Genomic DNA, 24,244 nt, shown 5'->3' with positions numbered 1-24,244 from the left:
CTGGTAGGCCTGTGCCCATAGTGGGCCTTTAACAGGCCTAAACATAATTTGGGCCCTCAGTAAAAGTAGGCCGTTTACAGGTGTAAATATGCCGAGCCCATAAAAAACATGGGCCTTTAATAGACCGAAAGTGAGATTGGGCCTTGATTGTGCCAAATAAACCACTGGACTTAGCAGGCCGAAATGGTGGCCCATTTATGATGCGGATATTTGACAGGCCGAAATTCGGACGGGTCGTAAATGTGCCAACCTAATACACGGGCCTTTAATAGGCCGGAACTTCGGTCGGGCTAGATTATCGTCATTTTTATATGGGCCGTTAATGGGCCCGATATGACGTTGGGCCACATATGGCCAATGGTTTACGTCCGACGTTAACGGGCCGAAAATGACAACATGCCTAAAGTGGGCCAAATCTATAGTGGGCCTCTAACAGGCCGAATGATAGACATGACCCAAATCCTTCACGGTCGTTTATGGGCCAAAAGTTTTGATGGCTTGTAAATGGGCCCAAATGAAGCCGGACCTTTAACAGGCCGGAAATACACCGGGTCGTAATTCGGCCCAATTACTTAGCGGACTGTTAACGGGCCAGAAGTGACCATGGGCCGCATTGATGACAAGTTTAGACCAGGCCATTGATGAGCCGATTTGACAAAGAATGTTGGGCCTTTAGCTGGGTCGGCCCATTATGGTCTGCAGAATCTTGTGGGTCTTTAGCTGGGCCGTCCCATTGTGGTCCACAAAATCTTGTGGGCCTTTAGCTGGGCCGGCCCATTATGGTCTGCTAAATTTGGTGGGCCTTTAGCTGGGCCGGCCCATTATGGTCCGCTAAATCTTATGGGCCTTCGATTGGGCCGGACCATTTAAACTTTGTGGGCCACTTTTGGGCCGTTCCACGTGTCAACATATCATAGTCCCATCTCGACCGTTGGATGAGTGACACCTGTGCCAACGCAGATCTGACACGTGGATCCGTAAGCCAATGAGAATTTTACACGTGGAAAATCGGCATTGGTCGTGGCTGTTAACGGGTTATCGGATCCAAAATCCGACCCGATAGCTTAACGGCGTTTCGTTACGGTGGATGCCACGTGTCGGTCACCCTTGACGAAAGCACTTCTGTGATGCGCGATTTATCATCATGGAAGTGGACACTTCCGTGATGATAATTTTGGTAATGTCATGGAACACTTCTACGACAACACAGGTATGACTATCTTGATTCTGTCATAAATTTGTCATGGATGTACATGCATGACAAAAAACGCGACCTACTGACAAACACGTATCATCACGGAAGTGTATTTTTTTGTAGTGGTAGGCACAAAACAAAGGCTAGAAACATCATAAAATTTGGACTCATCAAGTTGGTTTAAAGTTCTAGTCCATCTTGCGTTAGGTCCCTATAGGCATTAGATGTCTGATAGTGATAGTCATACTCTATAGTTCGAATGTTCTTCTTTTGTGGATGTGGTATCTTGACCAAGGCTAATTTTGTAGAAAGTAGTACTATGATGAGAACTATTGATGATGGGGCCTTCATAATTTAGAGCTTTCATCAAACTATTTCGTAGGACTTGTGACGACAATTATGGAGCAGTGATGCTAACAATGACTGCTTTGTATCATTGTATAGGATGAAATGAGTTGTAACCCACCATTTGTGAGTAGAGTGGTAGAAAAAATATTCTTGCATGTTGTAACTAATGTAGGAAACATAGTAGAACATGTACAATGTGTAGGTATTAACCATACCTACACATATTATACGTTTTTTTCATCTACCTCTTACATATGTCTATATTAATTTAATCGAGGCAACCTTATGTTCAGTGACCACATTACACACCCACACATACATGAACATATAATTATGTAAAAACTATACATGTCTACGAAGCATTGTTTTGTTGAATAATAAATTTGTCAAGATCTGCGGATAAGTTGGATGTGAAAACCATCAGGAAAACGTAGCCCTGGAGAAAGCACCATGGTACCCCCCTTAATTGCTTTCCACCTGCATTATATATAAGTTAACATTTAGAATAAATTATTGATGTAAATGTTTACATATAGGATGGACTATTTCCTTCTAATATAACCTGGACTAATTCTTGCTAAATAGGTTGTGCCTACACTCATAAAGCTTGATCATAAATTTATGTAGTGTAAATCATTTATGGAAATTTAAGAAATATCATGGACATCATATATACTCCCCCCGTTCCACAATGTAGTGCACCCACGCATCCTGAGATCTAAGTTTGATCATAAATTTAGCCAACAAGACCGATTGCGGCGGGAGCAAAAATTATACCACTGAATTCGTATTTCGGCGCAGTTAGTCTCGTTGGTTAAATTTACAGTCAAAGTTAGATCTCGGGAAGCGCGGGCACACTCCATTGTGGAATGGAGGGAGTAGTAAGACTTATTTAAATTAACAACCAGAGGAAACAATACTTATATAATATTTTACGAAAAAAGCAATGTAACCATCGCAAATTGAACAAGCCCAATCGTGTTCAACATTGGGCTACACTAGAGGTATCTAATCTTGTTTCAAATCTTACAAATGTCCACCTCACTAGGAATAATATATAGTTTTATGCAATCAATGTACTTCTGAACTTAAGCTCATTCTTTGGTTTTTGAGCAATTGTTAATCTTATTTGGTTTAAAAAAATCGATTTTACTTTGGCAAGGAAGAGGAACATAGAGACATGTACAACCTTTTGGGTGTGGGGATGGTACTTACAGTTTATAGAAACTTACAATAAAAACAAAAAATCAATTTGGGAGAAAATAGTACCCCTTTTTGTGATCCCAAAAGGGGTCCATAGGAAATTAGATTTTGATCGGTCCCTTTTTCTAGCAAGGAGACTACCACAAAACAGAGTACATTCTTGAAAAATGGGATATTGTCTTATCTGTAGAAAAAAGGACCAAGGGTGGCTTACAATCGATAATCTATAGAAAACAAATCTCTTTTATCGAATGCCTCTTTTTTGTTACTGAACTAGGATGATAGCTTCTTCTTTGCAAAAAAAAAACTTAGATAATTCCTATTAATCTAAAGTTATATATCAATGTGGGGACTCCCAATTTTGGGCTAGGGCAATTGTTACTAAAGACTACTTTTTGGTTACTGGAAAATACTTTTTCTCCCAATTGGACACTTCAATTTACATAATGGTGTGTCACAATTTTTTTGTTGGTAGGATATTTTGGTAGGACGAGATTTCGGTCATCCGGTACCCAACTTTGTAAAATACAATGAGAATAAATTATGTCCAACTTGTGGCTACAGTACCACCAAAAGGTGAGTTTTGAAGGACCTAATCAACCGTAATTTGACTGCTTGTAGCTAATTAATTAACAAGATGTTTGATTATGGTTGTTGGTTTAGAACAGAAAATTATTTGCTTAGTTCGATGCATTCGTATTGTATTAATTGACATGTTCAATGTCACACAAATAATCGTGCAAGATCAATTAAAACCCATTACATGGGTACATCGAAAGGGGGGGCTATAATTGAATGATAAATTGTTAAAAATAAGGGGTAGGGAAAGAGATAGTGTGTCATAAAGATGAAACCATCCAACACCTCTTGTTTGACTATCATATGGCACACTTTGATTGGGGCCATACACACTACTTCCAATATATTTAGTTGTAGCATTGTTGCGCACATGGTTTGGCACTTGTTAGAGAGCAAAGCATGTGCTACTTCATAGATGTGGTGGGTGGTCGTGGATGGGGCTAGCTACTTGCTAAGCGATTTGGTTATTATCATAACAACGATAGAATTATAGTAAGAAATCATTCCTCATCCCGAGAAGACCTTTAGATGGATTAAATGGAATTAGTAGGAAATCAAATCTTTGTGTGGTAAAGATGAAACCTTTCAACACATCTTATTTGACTACCATATGACACACTTTGTTTGGAGATTGTATACATACTCCTTCCAATATATTTAGTCCAATAATTGTTCTGTATATGCTTTGGCACTTGTTGGAGGGAAAATATGGGCACTTCACATATTTTGGTGACTGGTCGGGGATGAGTGTGCAGGTAGGTACCTTTTGGGAGATTTGGTTATTGCTACAATAATAATAGAATCATTGTAAAACTATGCTTCTTCCTAATAAGATCTTCAGATGGGCTAATCTTCTTTATCTTCCAGCATCATTATAGTAGCTGATGTTGGGTGAAAATGTCTGGGATTATTTTTGGAAGTTCTTTCCTACTAACGCATGGCATTCATATAAAATATTAGGCTATATAAGAAACAATCAACTTTGACCGAGCGAGTCATCATGCTTTTTTATCCTTTACTTTTGTGAGCAGTTGTATTCTATTAGTAGTTTGCTTCCCCCCCCCCCCACCTAAATAATCCACTCTTTGTGGGTTGGTCACACTTACATGATGAAGAGGCTAGGAGTTGTTTGGCTATTGGAAAGCACCTTATGGCTGTGTTGTCTATTGTGGAAAAGTAGTTCTGGACTGTCTATAGTGAGAATATTGAAAGTCTTTCTACAAATTGGTGGTGATTACATGACGGTGTAAGCCAAAACGTCAAAGCTAAAAGTACAAAATATATCTTTTGGCCTTGTAAGCTAAAAGTAAAAAGTAAAAAGACACAAACATGTTTATAGACAAAGGCCACCATAGCACCTCAGCTTAAACAAGCACTCCGAAAGAATTCCTTTAAGGAAAGACAATTTTCATGGAAATTTTGGAGATTTCTTGTATGTCGACGCTCTGTAACACTTAATTTCTACCACCATGCAAGTCCATTTATGAAATTTCTTTTGAAATAAATATTTGTATGGATTGTTTAGCCTAGTCACCTAAAATTAGAAATATAATTGTATATGTATTCTTTGTAAGAAGGTAAAATTGGTTTTCCGGTCTATTTTAGTCTTACAGGGGATAAATCCAGATGCGTTATGTTTTCCATGTTTTGTACCAACATGGTTTATCGTCTACAATATGTTGTATGACACAGAAAAGTTTGCATTTTAACCATTCACATAGTTTGTTGTACAGCTTGACTTGTGTTTACAGTTTATAAAACTAAACATTTTATGCTTATTGCCAATGTCAAGGCTAGTATTGTATGATTTATCTAAAGACGAATAAATCACATTATGTATGTAAGCAGTTTCCAAAACTCATTAGTTGCTATGTGGAAAATAAAGACATACCAAAATATATGGTGTTCAGGCCAGAGACAAGTTCATGGTTTGGGAGGATGAATAGTATCATGTGTTACAAAGCCCCAGATTTGTGTTTTTTTCAGAACCCTCATTTCAACGTATTTCATCTTGAAAATTTACACACTTGTGCACCATGCCTTCATCTATCTCTGTATTTTTTTAGAAGCTTTTGAAATGTAAAAATATAAGAATTTTGAATTTTACATTTGGAGGCCTCCATGGAGCTTGGCCACCAAAAGCAATTTCCGGTTCAGGCCATAATTTGTTCCATTTTGTAACTCCTACCTTCATGGCACCTTATTTGCGATCATGGTGTAGAGCTTCATAGTTGTACACATCACAAGTATTTCTCATTCAGAAAACAAACACTATTTTATGGTGATATGCATGAATTTTTTCAAAACATTTTGATCATAAATGTTAAAACCTATGACTTGTGAAATTCTTGAAATGCAATATTGGCCATTGATTTCTTACTTGGGTGCTTATAGAGAAAACCTTTTCAAATAAGTTAAATTTTTTCTGGGATGAAGTTAATTATCACATACTGCAAGAATAAACAATGAGCACTTAACATGGAAGACAAAGAGCATTTTGTTTCATAGTTGCACCTGTATTTAGTAACTAAGGAATGGAGGAACATAGTCATTTGCAACTTAGCAAACTCAGCACCAACACATAATCGCAAACCTCCTCCGAAGGCCATGAAGTCTTTGGAGGCTCCACCAAGTGGCTCGGTGATTTCCTGCATAAATAGAATACTCAATACTATTTGTTGTATTGAAACATAATAATTAACTTATGCATAAATAAATACTCTTCACTAAATGAACTTTCATTGGTTATAATTGTATCAATGGTGAGATACTTTATCATCTTTATGCGTCGGTTCATCTAGTTTTTTTCTTTATAAAGAATTTCTTAAGTTAACTTGACTAGGGCTAGCATCACAACTTCTCCTTCCCCCACTCTCTTTCTCCTTCGTCACATCCTCCCAAGGGAGGAAACGCATTCATCTGATTGGGTACATAAAGGTCTTATAAATTTACACAAGAACTTTTATTACTGGTAAGAATAAATCCATCATAATATTTTAGTTAGTCTGCCATTCTCCTTTTCAACCTTTATGTCATTTTTCCTCCTCCAAAGCATGTGGCCTATGTCTCTCCAAGACCATCGGCATGTCCATTCCCTCATTACCAATGCCGCCATTCTTTAACATGTCTTCTACACACCATAACATTAGTGAGTGCTGACATGGGCATGTCCAACATGATCACCGAGAGCATATGCATACCTAGATAACAATTCAGTAGACACTAAATATGGGCAAAATTGTATAGTATCAGTGCTAAGGCAGATGCGTGTACGCGAAAACACAAAAGGTCAGCACCACCGCCAAGCTTAGCATCCAACACAAAACTAAGTTTCTTTTTTTAGTTGTGCTTATCCTCCTTAGCATCTATTGGTGATGGTAAGAGATGTTGCTAAATATGTTGGTAGAGAGGGAGAAACCTATTTTTTCCTAAAAGTTTATCTAGTCTAGTGTCTAAGAGCATATACAGCTGGGCCTCCCTAACCCACCTCAAATGGCTGGGCGGACGGCCCGGTCATTGACCGGTCAAAAAATAAACCGACCCAGACGGGCGCCACAAACGGGTCTCAAACGCCCAGGCTGACCGGCACCCCTCATATCCAAACCAAATATGGGGCGGATATGGGGAAGTTTGGGCGCGTCTGCCACGTCGGACTGACGATGGGGTCCCACATGAAATCATCCGAAAACCCAACAGTCCGATGGGCGTCTCCGGTTGGGGTGTGAACGCCCCGTGGTGCCGCTCCGACTCATCGCCCAAGGCCAAAATCCGCTATTTAAGTCAGCCTGCGTCCCCAACCCTAGCCACAACCTCTTCCGCCCTCTACGTGCCGCCAACCTGAGCACATTTCTCTCCATCTCCTTCTTCCTCTTCCATGGCCGTCCGCCACGGCCCGACAAAAGAAGACGACCTATGCTATGCTCACGCTGGAGCGCTTTTCGAGATTAAGGAGGAGATCCGGGCGAGGCGTGCCTCCCGCATCGCAGCCGGCCTGCCTCTGGACCCGCCGGAGCCGGAGGAGGAGGAGCAGGAGGAGCAGGAGGAGCCGAAGGACGAAGAGGAGCAACAACCGGTTCTGATAGAGGTCGCAAATCTTGAGAAGAACGAGGCGGAGCAGCCGGAGGAGGAGCTGGCGCTGACTGCGGGCTTCAACATGGAGGACGCCGAGGCGGAGTTCGGGGTCAACCAAGCGGCCGAGATGGAAAAGCAGCAGGCCATCCTGGAGTCCATCTATGATAAGGCCTATGTGAAGGCCAACCGACAGTTCATCCGGCAGGAACGGGTGGCTACCAACGTGCTTTTTGCCGAACTCGACGCGGAGGCAGAGGCTGAGGCCGACGCGGAGCAGCCGGAGGAGGAGCTGGCGCTGACTGCGGGCTTCAACATGGAGGACGCCGAGGCGGAGTTCGGGGTCAACCAAGCGGCCGGGATGGCAAAGCAGCAGGCCATCCTGGAGTCCATCTATGATAAGGCCTATGTGAAGACCAACCGACAGTTCATCCGGTAGGAACGGGTGGCTACCAGCGTGCTTTTTGCCGAACTCGACGCGGAGGCAGAGGCTGAGGCCGACGCGGAGCAGCCGGAGGAGCCGTAGTTGCGACTGCAGCCCGTATACCTGGAGTCGGGAATGGAGATAGTGGACGTCTTCAACGAGGATTAGGGTAGTATAGGTTATTTGTTCTACATAGTACGTGGATTTCCTTGTTTGCATGCTTTGTATGGATTTCTCTACTCCTAATGGACGAATTGGTTGAATAGTCCCCCCCCCCCACTTTCAACCGGTTTATTTTCAACCGGTTTATTTTCAACCGGTTTTTCTTCTTCCCACCTCCCACCAGCCCCTCCCACCGATTTTTCTCTTTTCTCGTCTGACCGGCAATACCCAACGTATTTATGGTAATCAATCATAATTAATCCACGTATGGTAAGGCTATAAACTTAGAAATCTCAAATATGATAATTATAGTAATAAATCAATCCATGTATGGTAAGACTATAACTAAGGAAATTTCGAATATGGTAATTATCACCAGAATCAAAGCTTTCCAAAAAAGTTCTTCTTGCCATACCCTAATCGTGACCTCCTCATCCTGAGGCATTATTTCCATCTATTTCTCAGCTGAATCAGAACTTTCCAAAACTTTGTCTGACTAAATCACAATTTTCCTTCCTTCCCTATCATCTCAATCGAATCATGAGCTATAGGTAAGTCATTTCGTTCTCCACCTCGCGGGTTGTACTGATTTTTATCATGGTTTGGCCCCCTGCCGTACAAGCCGCTCGATTCCTCCTCCCTCGCTCAATTCCTCCACCCTATCTTCTTCTTCATGGTGAGCGACCCAGGCAGCCCCGAGAGGAGCCGCCACCGCCGCCGAGAGGAGACGCCCCAGCCCCGATAGGATTCGCCGCCGCCACCGAGGAACGAGGTCGCCACCGCGTCCCTCGCCCGCGGCCATGATGACCGATCTGGCGTTGGCGCCGCAGATCACCCTCTGGTCCATGGCCTCGACTAGGTACGAATCCCTCCTCCACTTCTTCTGGTTTGGTTATTTCCGCGTCTTGATCTGATTCGGGCGTGTGTGCAGTTTGCTATGATCTGGCGACGGGGATGCAAGGAGAAGCTGCTGCGGTTTCAAGGGGCCGTGAGGATGCCCACCATGAAGGCGTGTCTGGGATGATGGAGGTGATATCCGCCAGGTCCCCGTTGCCGTCGACTGGCGGCGGCCACTGTCTCCTCTTCCATGGCGTCGTCGGGGCCTTCCCTTTCCAAGCGCAGCGGCTCTTGGCTGGATCACCGTCGCACACCTCACCGGCATGGTCGGCAAGATCTGCATATCAATCCTCGCCACTCTCCATTCTCTTGCAGGTAATAGGCTTTCCGCCCCCTCTTTTATCTCCGGCGTTCTCGTGTGCACGGATTGTGAGCATGAAGGAATATTTGTCTTCTATTTCATGGTGCTGTTGTGCTCCTTCTGCTTTCACACTGCACATATATAGATTCTTCAAAGGAATTGGATGCTGATAATATCAACTAAGTTCCCTGAATGTGATATATATTCTTCCCTCGCTTTGAATTGATTGCTGATAATATCTATGGTTGACAGTCATGGCCTATTATTATTGTTGTTAATTTACAACACTCTGCGCTGTATTGTCCAATCATGGTCCAAACTTCAACTTGGTTGTGGATTCATTGTATGTACCATATGCTGTTCATAGCTACAAAATTGCAATCTCGCGAAAATGTTCTTGAATACAGTAATTTTTTTGTCACATAACCCATATGCTGATGATAAAGTTTGTTGTATGAGCTTGTGGCATACTGATCCGACAGGTGGCAGGTATGCATTCAGATGTTGCAGGTCTAAGGAAGGGTAGTATATGGCACATGGCTTCGTGGGTTGTTCGACAAGAAGTGTTTTGGGCATATTCGAAAGGCAATCTTGTGAAAATTATACATCGATTTTCTTATTCCGTCATCAACTTCTATTGATATGAGCGGTACAAAAAGTTTAGCACTGAATTTTAGTATGTTAACTTGCAAGATTTCTCACGGCTATGTTTTTTTGTTATAGGTTTATAAATTTCGAAATATAGTTGCAGCTTCACGGAATGGACGGCCCAAATTATGTTAGTGTCTATATGTTTACTTGGTGGTGGTCTAGCGTGAGTGACACCTGCATCTGTAACTTACCCATTGGATGTTCTTTGAAATCACCTGACAACACAGGTGATGCTTTTCTTCCTTTCGTGATTTGTGAATAACACTAAGCCAACCAATTAATCAATATAACTTCCAGTTAGAACTTAGAGCATCTTTACCTAATGCTTTCATGCAATGCAGCTTTACAGACCAAAGGAACATGTTTTAGTAAGCTAAACTTTCATGTATATAAAATTCTGCAGAAAACCACTAGGTATTACAAGGGCATCTTTCACACGTTGTCTACAATTTGTAGAGAAGAGAATGGTAGAGGATTGTAAAGGCCTTTGGTCCACCTTATTGGTAAGCCGTATGTTTCTGCTGAGAATTGTTTTTTAGTTGACTTCCCAATAACTTTTAGTGTTACAGGGAGTTGGACCTGATATATCAATCAACGTTTATGTATATGAATCCCTGAGGTCTCATTGGAAAATGGAAAGTTGAATGTCAAACTGTGCAACCAATGATTTGATATGGTACCTCCCTCTTCTCTCTTCTATGAACCCTATAACACACGTCTCAAATCTTAATTTCTTTTATCCTATTGCAGGTTAATTCCAGTTGGGTGTGTTAACCTATAGTAATCAATCAAGTCAACAAATATAACAATGATACTTTGTCTTCTGATTTTTGGTGATGATTTTTTTTGTGACCGAACTAACAGGAGTTGAAGCATGTGTTCTTATTTTTTTATATGACTAGATGCATATGAACTGAAGCTCCATAATTTTCTGTTCAAGTCGACATTGGTGGCAACCAATACAATTAGCGTTATTTACAACCAATGAAGTCTTATAATTTTCTTTCTTAGAAATATACAGTGACGCTGACTATCATTTAGTAGCTCTACAGGCACTAGCCAAAAACAATAATGTTTATTTATTTAACCACCAAATAGAACAATAGGTTATTCTGCATTATGGGTACACAAATCACAACACTATATTTCAGCTGTAGAAATCTGTGTGGATGCCTGCTGATATTTTAAGCCTACATATTGCCGATTTGGTTTGAGAAATGCTTGAAGCATAATTTACTCCCTAATGTGCAAATAGCAGTATCATTTTTTGTCAAGAAACTGAGAAGACGGAAGAGAGTTGGTGTTGTCACTGTGGTGAGCCTATGCGGCAACCACAAGGCTGAAGTCTGCTTTGATCGTTGTTAAGATTTGAGCCTTGGCTCCGGTTTTGATAGCTCTATATCAGTGAGTTTAGTCCAGTAACTATTTTAAGTATCTTTACTGTGCATAGTTGCATACATTTTATTCATGGATTAGTCTTGGTAATATTAACATTTGAAAAGCAATTTTTGTGTGACCATTTTTTCATCTTAGTATCTCCATCTACCAGCAAAAGTCAACGTACACAAACATGTATTTAACATGCAACATGAGATAGTGTGCATCGAAACTATGCTTATGTTTGTGACATTCATGTGGCATCTCATGCAGATAGATTTTATTATCCATTTCTGTAGCATGCAATGTTTATTTTCTTCTTTTGGTCCATAATCCCCCCTCAAAGAAATATAAGAGTGTTTAGATCACTAAAGAAGTGATCTAAACGCTCTTATATTTCTTTACATATGGAGTACATGTCATGATTGTTGGATACACATGCAGACTTTCAGCGAGTTTTTGTTCTCGGACTTGGGATCCACAGTCCAAAGTTGATTGGTGGATCAAGTGAACTTGGTGCATCTCCATTCAAGCTGGAGTACAATTACCAGCCTGCTTGTTTAGCGCAGTCTCCACAATCATACAAGCAAATGAGCAGCTGGCGACCCAACACACAAAGTTTCTATCTTCTTATTTTCTATACAAGTAGCAGCTGGCGCAGCGGTGGTGTTGATGAACGACACCCAATGCAGAGGCGGCAGTTACCATAGGGAAGAGGTCAAGAACATCTAGCTCTTGTGGTGTTCCTCCTCATTATTGTCATCGCCATCAACATCAACAATGACGACCGGCTCATGAGACAGCTACTAGAGAGGGAGCGAGGAAGGGGGAGACAGATCTTTCAGGTACAATGGTATGGCAACCATGTTCTGAACTATCAATTAGATTTGGTGCTAAGTCAGCATCATGTTTTATCCAATCTATCAAGCACCATAAGTTTCATGTCGAATGTGTTGTAGAAATGTTCTTCCATAAATATGGTTTTAGTCCTTCATATTTTAGTATCATTGTAAATTTATCCATTCACATATCACTCTGAGAAACATTTTTAATTGGGGGAAGGAAGAATGGGAGAAAAGAAGAGTGCTTTGACGTAAAAAAAGAAGTCGTCAATATAGCCCGTTGCAACGCACGGGCGTTCTACTAGGAGATGCAAGTGGAGTGGAATAATGAAAATACATTGCATCAAATACATTTTTGATTGTTACTGTAATTTTTTTTCTATACATGTGAAATTGGAAATGCATTATGCTTATGTTTGCAATCAGAAAAAAAAAAGGCCCGTGACAACGCACGGGCATTGTACTAGGGAAACAAGTATTGACATTGTACTATCGAAACAAAACGAATAGACATTCAGACTAAGCTCCATATCCAAGGGATTTTGGTAGTACATGCCATGTTTATGCTCACTGTTGAATAGTTTGTATATAACTATTTATGCAATACTTGGATCATAGGAGCAATTCATTTTGTATATTTTGCTGGGGATTGTGCCTTGCAGTCAATTTATAGAAGGGTAAGATGTATCGCAATATCTTTGACTTGCATTCTCTGTGATGTCAAGTAAGAAAATAGAATATATACTCTTTGAATTATATTTCTTTTTTTCGATGTCTCTGTCTTACTTATATAATCCAATTGGCATTCGCTAGAGTTTCTGTTGATGAAACATTTGTTTTGTGATGTGAGGAGGTTCTGTTTGTGACTTTGCAATCAATATCCGTAGATACGGTTCGTAGATCATGATATCTGCACAATCTCAATCTACTTCCTGTGACCATATATTGTATTAATGGGTTGTGTCAGGGTTATTTTATCAACTACTGGGTTGTTGATCTACATTACGGTTTAATTCTTACACGAATTAATGTTGACTCGATTCCCTGTAGTAGGTTGAGAGGCTTCTCCTCTCATGATTTACTATGATTAGTTTGCTTGGCTCCATGCTCCTCATGATTCCTTTGAATTTTTTTTGTAGGATCTCGGTCAAAAATCACCTAAGGAAAATATGTTGTTCTTCTCTACAAGGGTTGCATGTGGAATTTGAGGAGAATCTGTGCACCAGCATCCGACTCCTTGATGTTGCTCTGATCATATTGTGTAAATATATTTCTAATAAAGCAATCGCCCGATGGTGTACATGTTATAAATAACAAGAATCATCAAGTGTTAGAGATGGCAACATCATGATGGGATGGTATGTACTGTTGTGCTCATCAATAGAGTTAGATCACTTTTCTGTCTGAGAGTCGATTTTTTTGTGCGGTAGATGGATTGACAAGTACCAAAGATTGATGCCAAGCAGAACTAAAACCTATCCATAGATTACCTTCAGTCCCGCATTCCAATCAACAACATTGGGCTGAGTGAGCGCGCGGGTGGCGCAAGAGGCAATGGGCAGCCGGTGGAGACTGAGTGGAGAGCGGCGGTGGCGAGGTCGAGAGGTTGGCACCAGCGGCGAGTAGGCAATTACCGTGACGGGCGAGCGGACGGGGCTTGTAAGTGTCACGATTGCATCACAATTGGAATAAAGTAAACAATGCATACTCGTGTGGCCGTTGACTGATTTTGTGTGTTGTGTGCTTGTGTTAACAGCCAGCCAAATCAATCAGCCAAGGGCCATTATGTACGTGAGTGTGTTAGCTGTGGGTATATCTGAAGATTATTTCTCAACTCGGCATGTGGGTAGAGACTAAAAAGACAATGCCATGGTAGCATGGCAGACCTGGCAAGTGCTACGAACATCATGATATTCTTCCTTTTCTTAATTCCTTGATTTGAAAAATAATTTGCTCTGCGTGTATAGGAACATAGCAGTCGGGCAAACGACACTTTGGCATCTTGATCCATCAAGGGAAATATTTTTTTTTACTTTAGAAAATGTGGGTTCGGATTGGTCTGTTGAGTTATGGCTGGCTGATCGGAATAATTTTTCTATTTAAAAAATGTAGCAAATAGCATTTCATTAAAGATTGGTCTATTGAGTTATGGCTGGCTCATCGGAATAATTTTCCTATTTAAAAATGTAGCAAATAGCATTTCATTAGAGATGGCTTTGCAGCAAAACGCAAATCACGCAAACCAAGCTATCGCCGCCTCGTCGCTCTCGCCGGGAGCGACAACAACCGCGGGTCTCTTCTTCGCCTTCTTAGTCGGCATCTCCTCCATCCGGATGCCCTGCAGCACGAGCCACTCCGCCACCGCCTGTGACTCGACCTCCAGGAAGTTTAGATCCGTCTTCGGCCATCCGGCACGCCACACTGCCACGTCGTAGACACGAGAGGCCTCATCGGCGGTAGGATACGTGCCGAGCCACCAACGTTGCCCGGCATCGGAGAACTCCAGTCCAAAGTTCCCGGAGGGCTTCGCCCTCATGCCGAAGAAACCGGACTTTCCCTTCGGCGTCTTCTTCGGCGCCATCGGGTAGCGGGCGACGGCCGAGCAGGGAGCGGGGCGGCAACGTGCGGCGCGGGGCGGAGGCGGACGGAGCGGGGCGGCAGCGTGCGGCGCGGGGCGGAAGCGGACGGAGCAGTGCGGCGGACGAACCGGAGAGGAGGCAGACGGAGCAGGGCCGGAGAGGAGGCGGACGGAGCAGGGCCAGAGGGGAGGCGGACGGAGCGGGGCCGGGCGAAGGATGGACCGGAGGCGGAGGCGGCCTGAGAGGAGGCGGGCGGGGTCGGGGCGGAGGCGAACGCGATGGGCAGCGCAGTGGCAGGCGGCGGCCTAAGCGGGGTGGAATCAGTGGTGGGGGTCTGGATCTATGGCGGGGCGAGACCTTAAAAAGTTAACATGTAACTCTTGCAAACTATTTCAAGAGCCCGTGGCAACGCACGGGCATTCTACTAGTAAGATTTTAAGTATAAAGTATCCGGATGCACAGGAGTAAATTTGAGGTGTGACCAGTCACTGCCTGCGGACACACCCGAACGAAGCGTTTAAGGGCCTGAATTTGCTGCCCGCGGCTGTAGACGCATGGATGCGGGTGCCCTAAATGCTCTTTCCCTCCAAAAGTCATGTATCCCTCCTCCACGTTCTCCATCATGTCCACTCTCCCATCACACAATGCATACCTTTTGTCACCATGTCTTGACCACTGTCGTAACATCCATGTGCGTTTTCACTGGCATGTTCATCATGAGCACTAGGCATCACCTATGTGCACATTTTAAAAAAATGAAGCCTAAGGTCACCCGTAATCTTAAGGTCAACTTTATTTTTCCAACAACGTTTAAGGTTAACCTTAAGCTTTGCCACACAGGCCTTAAGGCCAAGTTTTTGCACATTGTGGCTGCCCTAATCATAATAACTCTAGTGCAGTCTGCACCATTGGCGACACCACCTCCCATCTCGCTCTATCGAACTACTCCAAACTACCTACATATATCTGCCTGGTCCATCTTAGAGGCCCATATAGATGATCCTACCCAGCTTTAACTATTATTGCAGATCTCACAAAATACCTGAAGTGGTGGCATGCATGCAGTACAAGAATGCACCACTATCTTGACATGAATTAGCGAGTATTTAGCATTTTCTAGTTCCACGCCTTTAGATATGTGTGGTTTAATTTAGAGGAAGGACGAGAAAATTCACTTAGATTCACTAACCTTCCACCTCCAAGGATTGAATATATTGGGATCCTCATAAATAGTAGGATTAAGGTGAACAATGGAAGGACAGACCATGACCTTTGATCCTTTTGGGATAGTGTAAGCTGCACGAACAAAACAATGGAAAGGTTATATTGTCAAATCGACACAACAGGCTGGCTTATAACAGCTATAAAACTCCTCCAAGAAATGAATAGTCATAGAGAATCAACTTATGCTTGGATAGTTATAAGGGCAGTGACAACCCAGCCCACCAATTATTAAACCTCGGGTTTGACGCTTTGATGTCTCATAAAGATAGAGTATTCTTGTGGGAGGCAACATTCTCGTGACTTCGTAAATCTAAAGACCTGCCAGTTCTGTCTCTGGAAGGTGCTCACAGGGGTAAGTGTGCGTGTGTGCGTTTAAAAGAGTGAGTGTATGTACGTGTCTGTGAGCGTTCTGTGTCTGTGTTCTTAGAAACAACCATACCCGTTCATAGGAAAGAACGACTATAAATTATGCACAGTATAAAATATATTTAGAAAATCCTTACACCGATAATTGAGAGCTCCTATAGAGCGGCTTCAGCGCCGCTAAACCCAATTGGCGCCAGCCGGGATTCGAACTCGGGGCAAAGCAGTGTCGTACGCACAGGCTAACCACCGGAGCTACCAGGTTCTACTAACCAATATTACAGCTAAATATTTATCCGAACCCAATGAATCCACGCTGTTTCAAAAAAAAAAAAACAGCTCACGGACAATAACAAGAACTTCACGAATTTGTTTAAAAAAATAAAGGCTCACCTATTCAAAAAAGTTCACTAATTTGAGAAAAAAAATTCACGGTTTTGAAAGTTCATGAAATTTTAAAAAGGTCACTAATATAAGAAAAGTTCACGAATTTGAAAAAGGTTCACGGATTTGAAAAGTTCATGAAATCTGGAAAAGGTTCACGAAATACAAAATACTTCAAGAAAATTGAAAAAAGTTCATCGAATTTAAAAAAAAGTTCACCGATTTAGAAAAAAAGTTCACCGAATTTTAGAAAAAGTTGATCGGATTTGAAAAAGTTCATCAAATTTGAAAAATGTTCATAAATTTCCAAAAAAAGTTCATCAAAAAATGGAAAAAGTTCATCGAATGTGAAAAACAGTTCATCAATTTTCAAAAAAGATCATCGAATTTGTAAAAAAAATGTCAAATTTGGAAAAAGTTCATTGGTTTTGAAAATGTTCATCAATTTCCAAAAAAAGTTCAAATAAACGAAAAGTTCACCAATTTTGAAAAAAGTTTATGAAATTTGAAAAATGTTTTTTTGATTTTCGAAAAAGTTCATAGAAAAATGTAAAACGGTAATCCATTTTAAGAAGGAAGAAGAGAAAAAAGAAAAAAACAGAAAAATAGAAAAAGGTAAAAAGGAACAAAAGAAATGCAAAAGTAAAATATGAAAGAACAAAGGAAACAAAAGTTGTAACTTGTCCGAGTGGGCTGGTTGGCGCGGTGGTTAGTGCAGCATCCATCGATGCAGGAGGTCTCGTGTTCCATTCATCGCAGTAGTCCGGGTCGGCCGCTTGGCGCAAGGAACCAAACCAGTGCAATGACTGAAAACTACCGCAAGCGAGCGTCCAGCTGACAGATTTCAGCTTATGGAGGAGATCCCCCTAATACCCAATTATCCCTCTCTAAACTGCGCTGTGGGATCCCGTAATATCCAACCAAATAATGCCAAGTCACCCCATAAGGGCATGTATAATGGTGCTATCTTAGGTGTGCCATGTAGGATAAATGATGAGGTGGAGGAAAGAGAACTCATAAGAAAAGCCTTGTCTTGTCTTATTTAAGAGAAGACAAGATATGATCTCTTAGCACAATTTGTCTCACCATGTTTTTAGGAATTTCTAATTATTGAAGATAAGGCTAAGAAACGACCCATTATAGACATTTTCTCTTGTCATATCTAAATTACATGCAAGACTTAAGATAAGGCTATCTTATCAACCATTGTACATGCCCTAAGGCCGTAAGAGAATTCCTTAGATTTCTTCCCCGTAAATGTAGCATAGCTCGGTAAACTGTGTGTGCCCTTTTAATCCACGGATGCGGGGTTCTGTTTTGTCCGAGCAGTCCTCTAAAAAACTTCTCGACGACTCTACTTTTTCTCTTGGGATTGTGGTCTACATGATGATATATGAGATTATTTCAACTTTGAAATAAGTTATTGCACAAACTCTGTTCTATGTCTTCTTTATAATTACTTTATAAAGTCCATTTTGAACATAACCATGTGTTTATCATGTTGTAATGATCTGACTAGTAAATAATATCATAGCTATACTGAGCTGCAAGTATTGCATTTTGCACAAAACATTACTACTGTACAATTGTTTTGTGCAAACAAAATCCTAATATCCTCAACCGTCCAAAGAGAATTGAGAACATAGGTTGCATATCATGATTTTCTTTTTTTGGTTCATTGTCTTACTATTAAGAAGCACCCGAGCCTCAATATGCAAAACAAAGACATACTATCTCCTTTCCGGTTGAGAGGGTTTATATCAACTTCTTTGTTTTTTTTTGATTTAAAAGGGCTCATCTCCATTTCCTATTGAGATTCGACGTATTAAGTCTTTGCATGCAAGAATTAAAAAGGAACGCACTAATTCATGTAATGTTCCGACTCATATAGTGGCCAAGCATACATGCACTGCAATTAATCCAAATTAATGGATTAGTTTAATTTGAGTAGTTTTGTAAAGTACGTGATACATTGCTCCACTCATCATCTGCCTTGATTGATGAGATTTTAGATTTGAGCCCTGTCAACCGGAAAGAAGGGAGTACTTCAACTAGAATTTCGTGCATACATAAGCTAGTGAGATCTATTTTTTTATCATTGGAAATAAACATGTATTTTTTGTCGACCACGAACTTTAGAATTGCATCCATTTATACTATATTTTAAATCTAGACTCATCAGCGATGTCAGAGCTATCTAGTCCTCTACACTTGTGGCCGATTGTTTGGTAGTAGCCAACATGGTCTCGTGTATTGTTCATTTGGAAGGATCTTGTGGTGAAGTCAGAGTTACTTGCTCGGGAAGAGGTGATGTTGATGGCATGGCAGGTGACCTCGACGATGTTTTCTCCTCGGTTATGTGTTTGGTTCTTGCGGGTAGCCAGATCGACCGGTACCCTACTTGTGGGTGTGTTGTAACAGTTTTCGCCAGAGTTTCTGTTAATAACTGAGCAACTCTCTTCTACCTTTTCAATGAATCGGGCCCTAAGGGACAGTGTTTCAAAAAAAAACTCATGAAGTAGTTCCCTTGTGAAGATAGAAGCGAGGCGCCAACGCAAGAAATAGAGTGAGGCCACCTATTATGGTTTGGGGCAGCATAACAGGGTGGGAACCCGTCAATATGTTATGCTGAATGTTTGGGTATCACAAAATTTATATATGATGGAGCTTCACAAAAATATAGTTATATGCAATGAGTAATTGTAATTCTGATTTGAGGTTGCTTCTAAATTAGGACTCTAAAGATGGTTCAAATTTGTATTCCACTACCAGACTGGGAACTTTGATAAGAAAAGGTATGATTCACATTGCCTGTTGGTATATCTTTTTCTTTAGAAAATGAAAGGTTGATTACATCAGTTTGTATCATTTAAGGATACACACAACCAAATTATTATACTCCCTCCACACCATAATGTAGTGCATATAGATTTTTTGAAAAGTCAAACTTTGCACACTTTGACCAAATTTATAGAGAAAACTATTTATATCTACAATACCAAATATAAAATATTAAACTACATCTTATGATGAATCTAATGATATATGTTTGGCATTATATAGATGTATTTTTTTTTCTCCACAAACTTGGTCAAAATTTGTGAGGATTGACTTAAAAAAAATGTTTACACTACATTATGGAACGGGGAGAGTATAAGAACGTAAAAGTCAGCCAATACGGTAACAATGTGGTTATAGATTACATTAAATAAATTATTGTTACCTTTTATGTGAACATCCTCTCTTGCTTTCTTAAATAATAACGGAGCTATATTAGCCAGTCTTAATGACTCATGTATGACCTACAAGCATAACAACAATAAAGCAAATGAGAATTGACATCGATAAAATAGATAAATACAAGTAGTAGTAGAAACAACTTATGTCATTAAGACATTCATAGATCACAGATGTATGTGGTGGACCATTTCTGTACATAACAAAAATTGTGGGTTGTTGTGTACTTTAGATATAAGATCTACGACAGAAACCGCACGCTAATTCTTTGGAAACTAACATTCACTTGTAGATATGTGGTATCACTAGTCCCAAGTATACATACTCTACCACTACTATTTACCTCCTAATAATTGCTTGATCTCATCCCTCGAGTAGTTTGGGGGGAAGAAAACAAATATTAATTACAAGCATAATTATATTATAAATGTGATTTTCTTCCTATGTGCTAAAGTTTCTCTGCATTATATATTGGAGCAAATTACATAACTGCAGTACGTCACGGCATACAATATCTAAGGGAAGACCGTATATGAAGGATGACAAAGCAAGAAATAAATTGATTGGAAATCTTATTTCTCATCGCTTGATTTCTTATGGATATGTAATTTTCCTTCTAATATTCAATGAATACTTATTCATTCTCTATCTCTATTATTTTTCTTCCTTGCGTAAATAACTCTCCTCTACTTGAATAATGCTTAATATATATTTTGTGTATTACCTAATCCTATACTATGGAGATGTGTTGGTTCACATGATGTATGCGGGGCGTAACAATAGCTCGCTCTGATGCCGAATTGGAAAAGGTAGGTAACCACAATTAACCATCATAATATGGTTGGAAGGCTCGAACTATGGGATTAGGCAATAGGCCTGGGATAGGGAGAACATGTGATGAAGATATAGATAAAAAACAATTTTCATATTACTTATGAGTGTTCATTAATTTATAGGGAGGACTTGTTTGAACCTAGTTAATCACATATTGATATTGATATTCAATCATTTTCTATATAATACTTATTATTCTCTAAATAAAGTTATATTCAATTATTATTCCATATCCTATATATACCTAAGAGAGTGATCCTCACTGACTTGTTTATCTCAGCATGCAAGCTTGCCACATCACCATATAATTATGGATGAGATACGGCCCACCTCAACATGCAACCATGCATTAGAAAAGACCAACCACCAGATGCAACCATGCATGAAAAAAATCATTTAATATTCTACTTATATCCAATAAATATTTTACAACTATATATAATCAAATTTAATAATCCGTATGTATTTTAAATTTTAATTCACGTGCTATTAATCCAAATATTTATATTCCACACAATTAAATCTCATTGAAATATATTGCAACCGATTCCCGCAGCATTGTGTTGGGTATCATCTGGTTTTTTAATATTTAATCTACACATTTATATTGCAAAGTTTGCAAGTACTATATATAAAATATAGGCAAAAAGCTAGCTGGGTGTATGTCATACATATGGAACTAGTTAATCTCAGAAACACTATACGTACACAAGATGTAAATTTCATGGATTTGTATTCCGCCCATGTGATTTCAGCATCAGGACTTGCCCTGCTTTTCCGAATGTTCTCATGTTCGTCCTGCAAGCATCAGTTTTATCTCATAAGTTTCAACAGAATAGATGGATGTCTGCCTAGACGTGTAAGTTATGCATCTCTTATTTACCGAAAATTCATATATCAAAAGTTACTAGAAATCCCTTCGGGAACATCCCATAGAAGTTACTAGAAGAAAACGTCTATATCCACTTTAGTAATACTATACTACCTCCATTCCTAATTATAAGACGTTGGGGCATCTGCATCTTATATTTAGGAATGGAGGTAGTAATAGTTTGTAATACAAAACACTTTTGCACCAAACCAGTTGGGCTCACTTTTGTATCTCGTCCTGGATTTAATAGATAAAGAAAAAGGAAAGATGGCAAGGCCCACTCAAATGTCAGAAAGGCCAAGGCCCACTCAAATATTAGAAAGGCCATGAGCAAGCACGAGTATATGTCAAACTTTTTATATTTGACCATGTTCATAGAAAAAAAATCAACATCAATCAACAATACAAATTGTTCGACATTTTTTCTATATAAGTTTGGTCAAAGAAAAATCCAAAATATGCATGACTTACATTCTGAGATGAAAGGGGTATGATTTTTCGAAAAGTGCAAGCAGCAACCGAGCTCCATAGAGCTCTTTATTTTTCTTTCAACGGAAATACTTTTTCAAACTTCAATTTTGTTTGAAAAAAGTATACACATAGACATATGCTTGTAGTATACATGTGTAAAATTTCATAAACATATATGTTAATATGTGATGTATACAAAAAAGACAAATACATGGAGTAAAATAGGCCTTTTCCTTTTTGTTTTTTAGACTGATATTTGTCTTTTTTTTGTAGAATGCAAATAGTCAAATTAGTTGATGAAATGTTATACATATTTGAAGAACATACATATGTATTTATAGAAAAATATTTGACTTTTTTTAAACTTTTAAATATATTTTGATTTTTTTTTTTGCAAAACGGGCTCCATGGAGCCCGGCCTCTGCAACGCCATACTCTATGATTTTTGCCGTATATTGGGTTTTCCCTATATATAATATATATCTAAAATATCAATGCACCAGTGTTATTGAAGTGCGCCTCTGTCTTTTCTTACCGTTAGTTCTTGCAAGGCCTTGGGATTGTCCGTCAGAAACTTGATTACAGCAGTTATCCCGGACGACGTTGTCTCGAAGCCAGCGAAGAGCAGTAGGAAGATCAAATTCAGTGCAAAATTGTCGCTCATTGCAAGCTTGTCCTCCTCGATAGTGTCGATCAAGAGATCAATAAAATCAACTTTTTCCCGTCGAGAAGGCGCCTTTTTCCTTTCATCGAAAAGTTTACGCAGTATCTTCATGACTTCCTTTCGCCCCTGGGAAAGAACGGAGTTTTGAATTAGCAACTGTGGTAGATGATTCTGAATCTGCAGACATGTTGCTAACAGTAGCTGGGAGCTTATTGCTAATTGTGGATTAGCCTTTAATAAGAATTCTACTAAAACCGTGCATATTATTCAGGTTTACCTGCATACACTGGTAGAAGGCTGTCCCAGGAATGTAAAGTGGAAACGCTAGGAGCCCCCGAATGAACGCGTCGAACTGTTTCCACAGCTTCCCGTCTGAGCTTGAGGAGTCGTAGCTGATGAGTCTCTTGGCCGTCACGCTGAATATCATCTGGAAGAGGGTAAAGTTGGGGAGAGTCAGATCGGCTGGGACACAGACAGATAAATTTGCTTATTTAGTTTGAAGACAGTATCGATCGACTGAGTGAGACATGCATACACTGGAGGTCGCCTCCTTGAGCTCGACGCTTGGCAGGTCAAGCCACGAGAGCAGGCTCGCCTGAGCCGTCCTCTGCACGTCCTGGAGCAGGACCAGCCTGAGGTTCTCGGGGCCGAAGATCCGAAGGATGAGGTTCTTGGCGTGCTTGTGGAAGGACCCCATGGATGGGATGATGCTCTCGGCGCCGAAGATCCTCATCACCGACTCCGGCCACCAGTTCTCGAAGAGCCTCTCGTCTTGCTGGAACACCAGGTTGTTCAGCTCCGCGTCGAGGGAGACGATGAGGTCTACACCGATCAAATTCGTCCTGAAAATCGGGCCGTACCTGAAATTTGAACCATTTGTTTCATATATACTCACAGTAATCCATTAAAATAGTTGCAAACGGAGTTATACGGTTCATGCTCTGTTTGCGTCACGATTTTATTGTACTCTGCAATCCTGTTTGGAAGATTACCTTTCAAGGCGTCGCTTGAAGAACGGGTGCAGCTCCAGAGATGGGCTCCCGGCGAAGAACTGGAGGGTCTCCCCGAGGACGGGGAGACCCCTAGACCCCGGCGGCAGCCTCCCTTTTGCCGTGATTGAGCTACCGCAGTACCATCTGAATAACAAAAGGATTAATAACGAAGCTAACACCGCAGCCGCTCCCAGGAGAACGGAGCCAGGCATGGGCGAAGCCCATCGGTCACTACCCTCCATTTGCTGCTCTGCTTGCAATATGCTAGATAGTCTTCCTCATGTCGTATATATAGACGCGATTGTACCACAACTGCCGATTTTTGCTGCGCCTCTGAAGTTAGGTAACGAAGCAGGCATATTTGAAAATATCTTACACCTCTGAAAGTTAAAATATTTTACATATAGTATCTTTTTTACGGGGTTTGGTAAAGATTGTTTTTTTTTGCAGGAGTCGGTAAAGATAATTAGCTAGCTTAAGAAAGCAAATATAATTAGGTAAACAAAAATTGGAATGGTATAAGCCCTGTGCTTTTTTGCAATAAATAAGAAGAGACTATCTGTATTTTTTTCCTGATT

General features: G+C 40.6%; 1 protein-coding gene across 1 annotated transcript; it reads right to left on the bottom strand.

Annotated features, from left to right (window-relative positions):
* Nucleotides 1–1,794: 1,794 nt before the first annotated feature.
* On the bottom strand, nt 1,795–23,905 carry LOC123116592 (cytochrome P450 87A3). The gene is made up of 9 exons (XM_044537531.1): nt 23,667–23,905; nt 23,210–23,534; nt 22,952–23,101; nt 22,546–22,800; nt 21,377–21,466; nt 19,821–19,899; nt 15,816–15,922; nt 5,840–5,973; nt 1,795–2,020 (listed from the first exon to the last, which is right to left on the bottom strand). Exons 1-9 carry the CDS (start codon nt 23,876–23,878, stop codon nt 1,930–1,932), a joined length of 1,443 nt encoding a protein of 480 aa, XP_044393466.1. The 5' UTR covers nt 23,879–23,905; the 3' UTR covers nt 1,795–1,929.
* Nucleotides 23,906–24,244: the final 339 nt, after the last annotated feature.

This window comes from Triticum aestivum, chromosome 5B (genome assembly GCF_018294505.1).
Source record: "Triticum aestivum cultivar Chinese Spring chromosome 5B, IWGSC CS RefSeq v2.1, whole genome shotgun sequence".
In the NCBI taxonomy this organism is placed as follows: Eukaryota; Viridiplantae; Streptophyta; class Magnoliopsida; order Poales; family Poaceae; genus Triticum; species Triticum aestivum.
The sequence above is the reverse complement of the archived record's forward strand: the minus strand, read 5'-3'. Positions and strand labels throughout refer to the sequence as shown.

Bases quoted from the DNA above. Each gene is read 5' to 3' on its own strand.
- LOC123116592 (XM_044537531.1), bottom strand. From the start codon at position 23,878: ATGCCTGGCTCCGTTCTCCTGGGAGCGGCTGCGGTGTTAGCTTCGTTA. The intron at 21,467-22,545 runs GTAAGAAAAGAC...TGATGCTTGCAG, and splicing joins AGGCCTTGCAAGAACTAACG to GACGAACATGAGAACATTCG. The intron at 19,900-21,376 runs GTACGTATAGTG...TTATGCTTGTAG, and splicing joins CCATGAAATTTACATCTTGT to GTCATACATGAGTCATTAAG.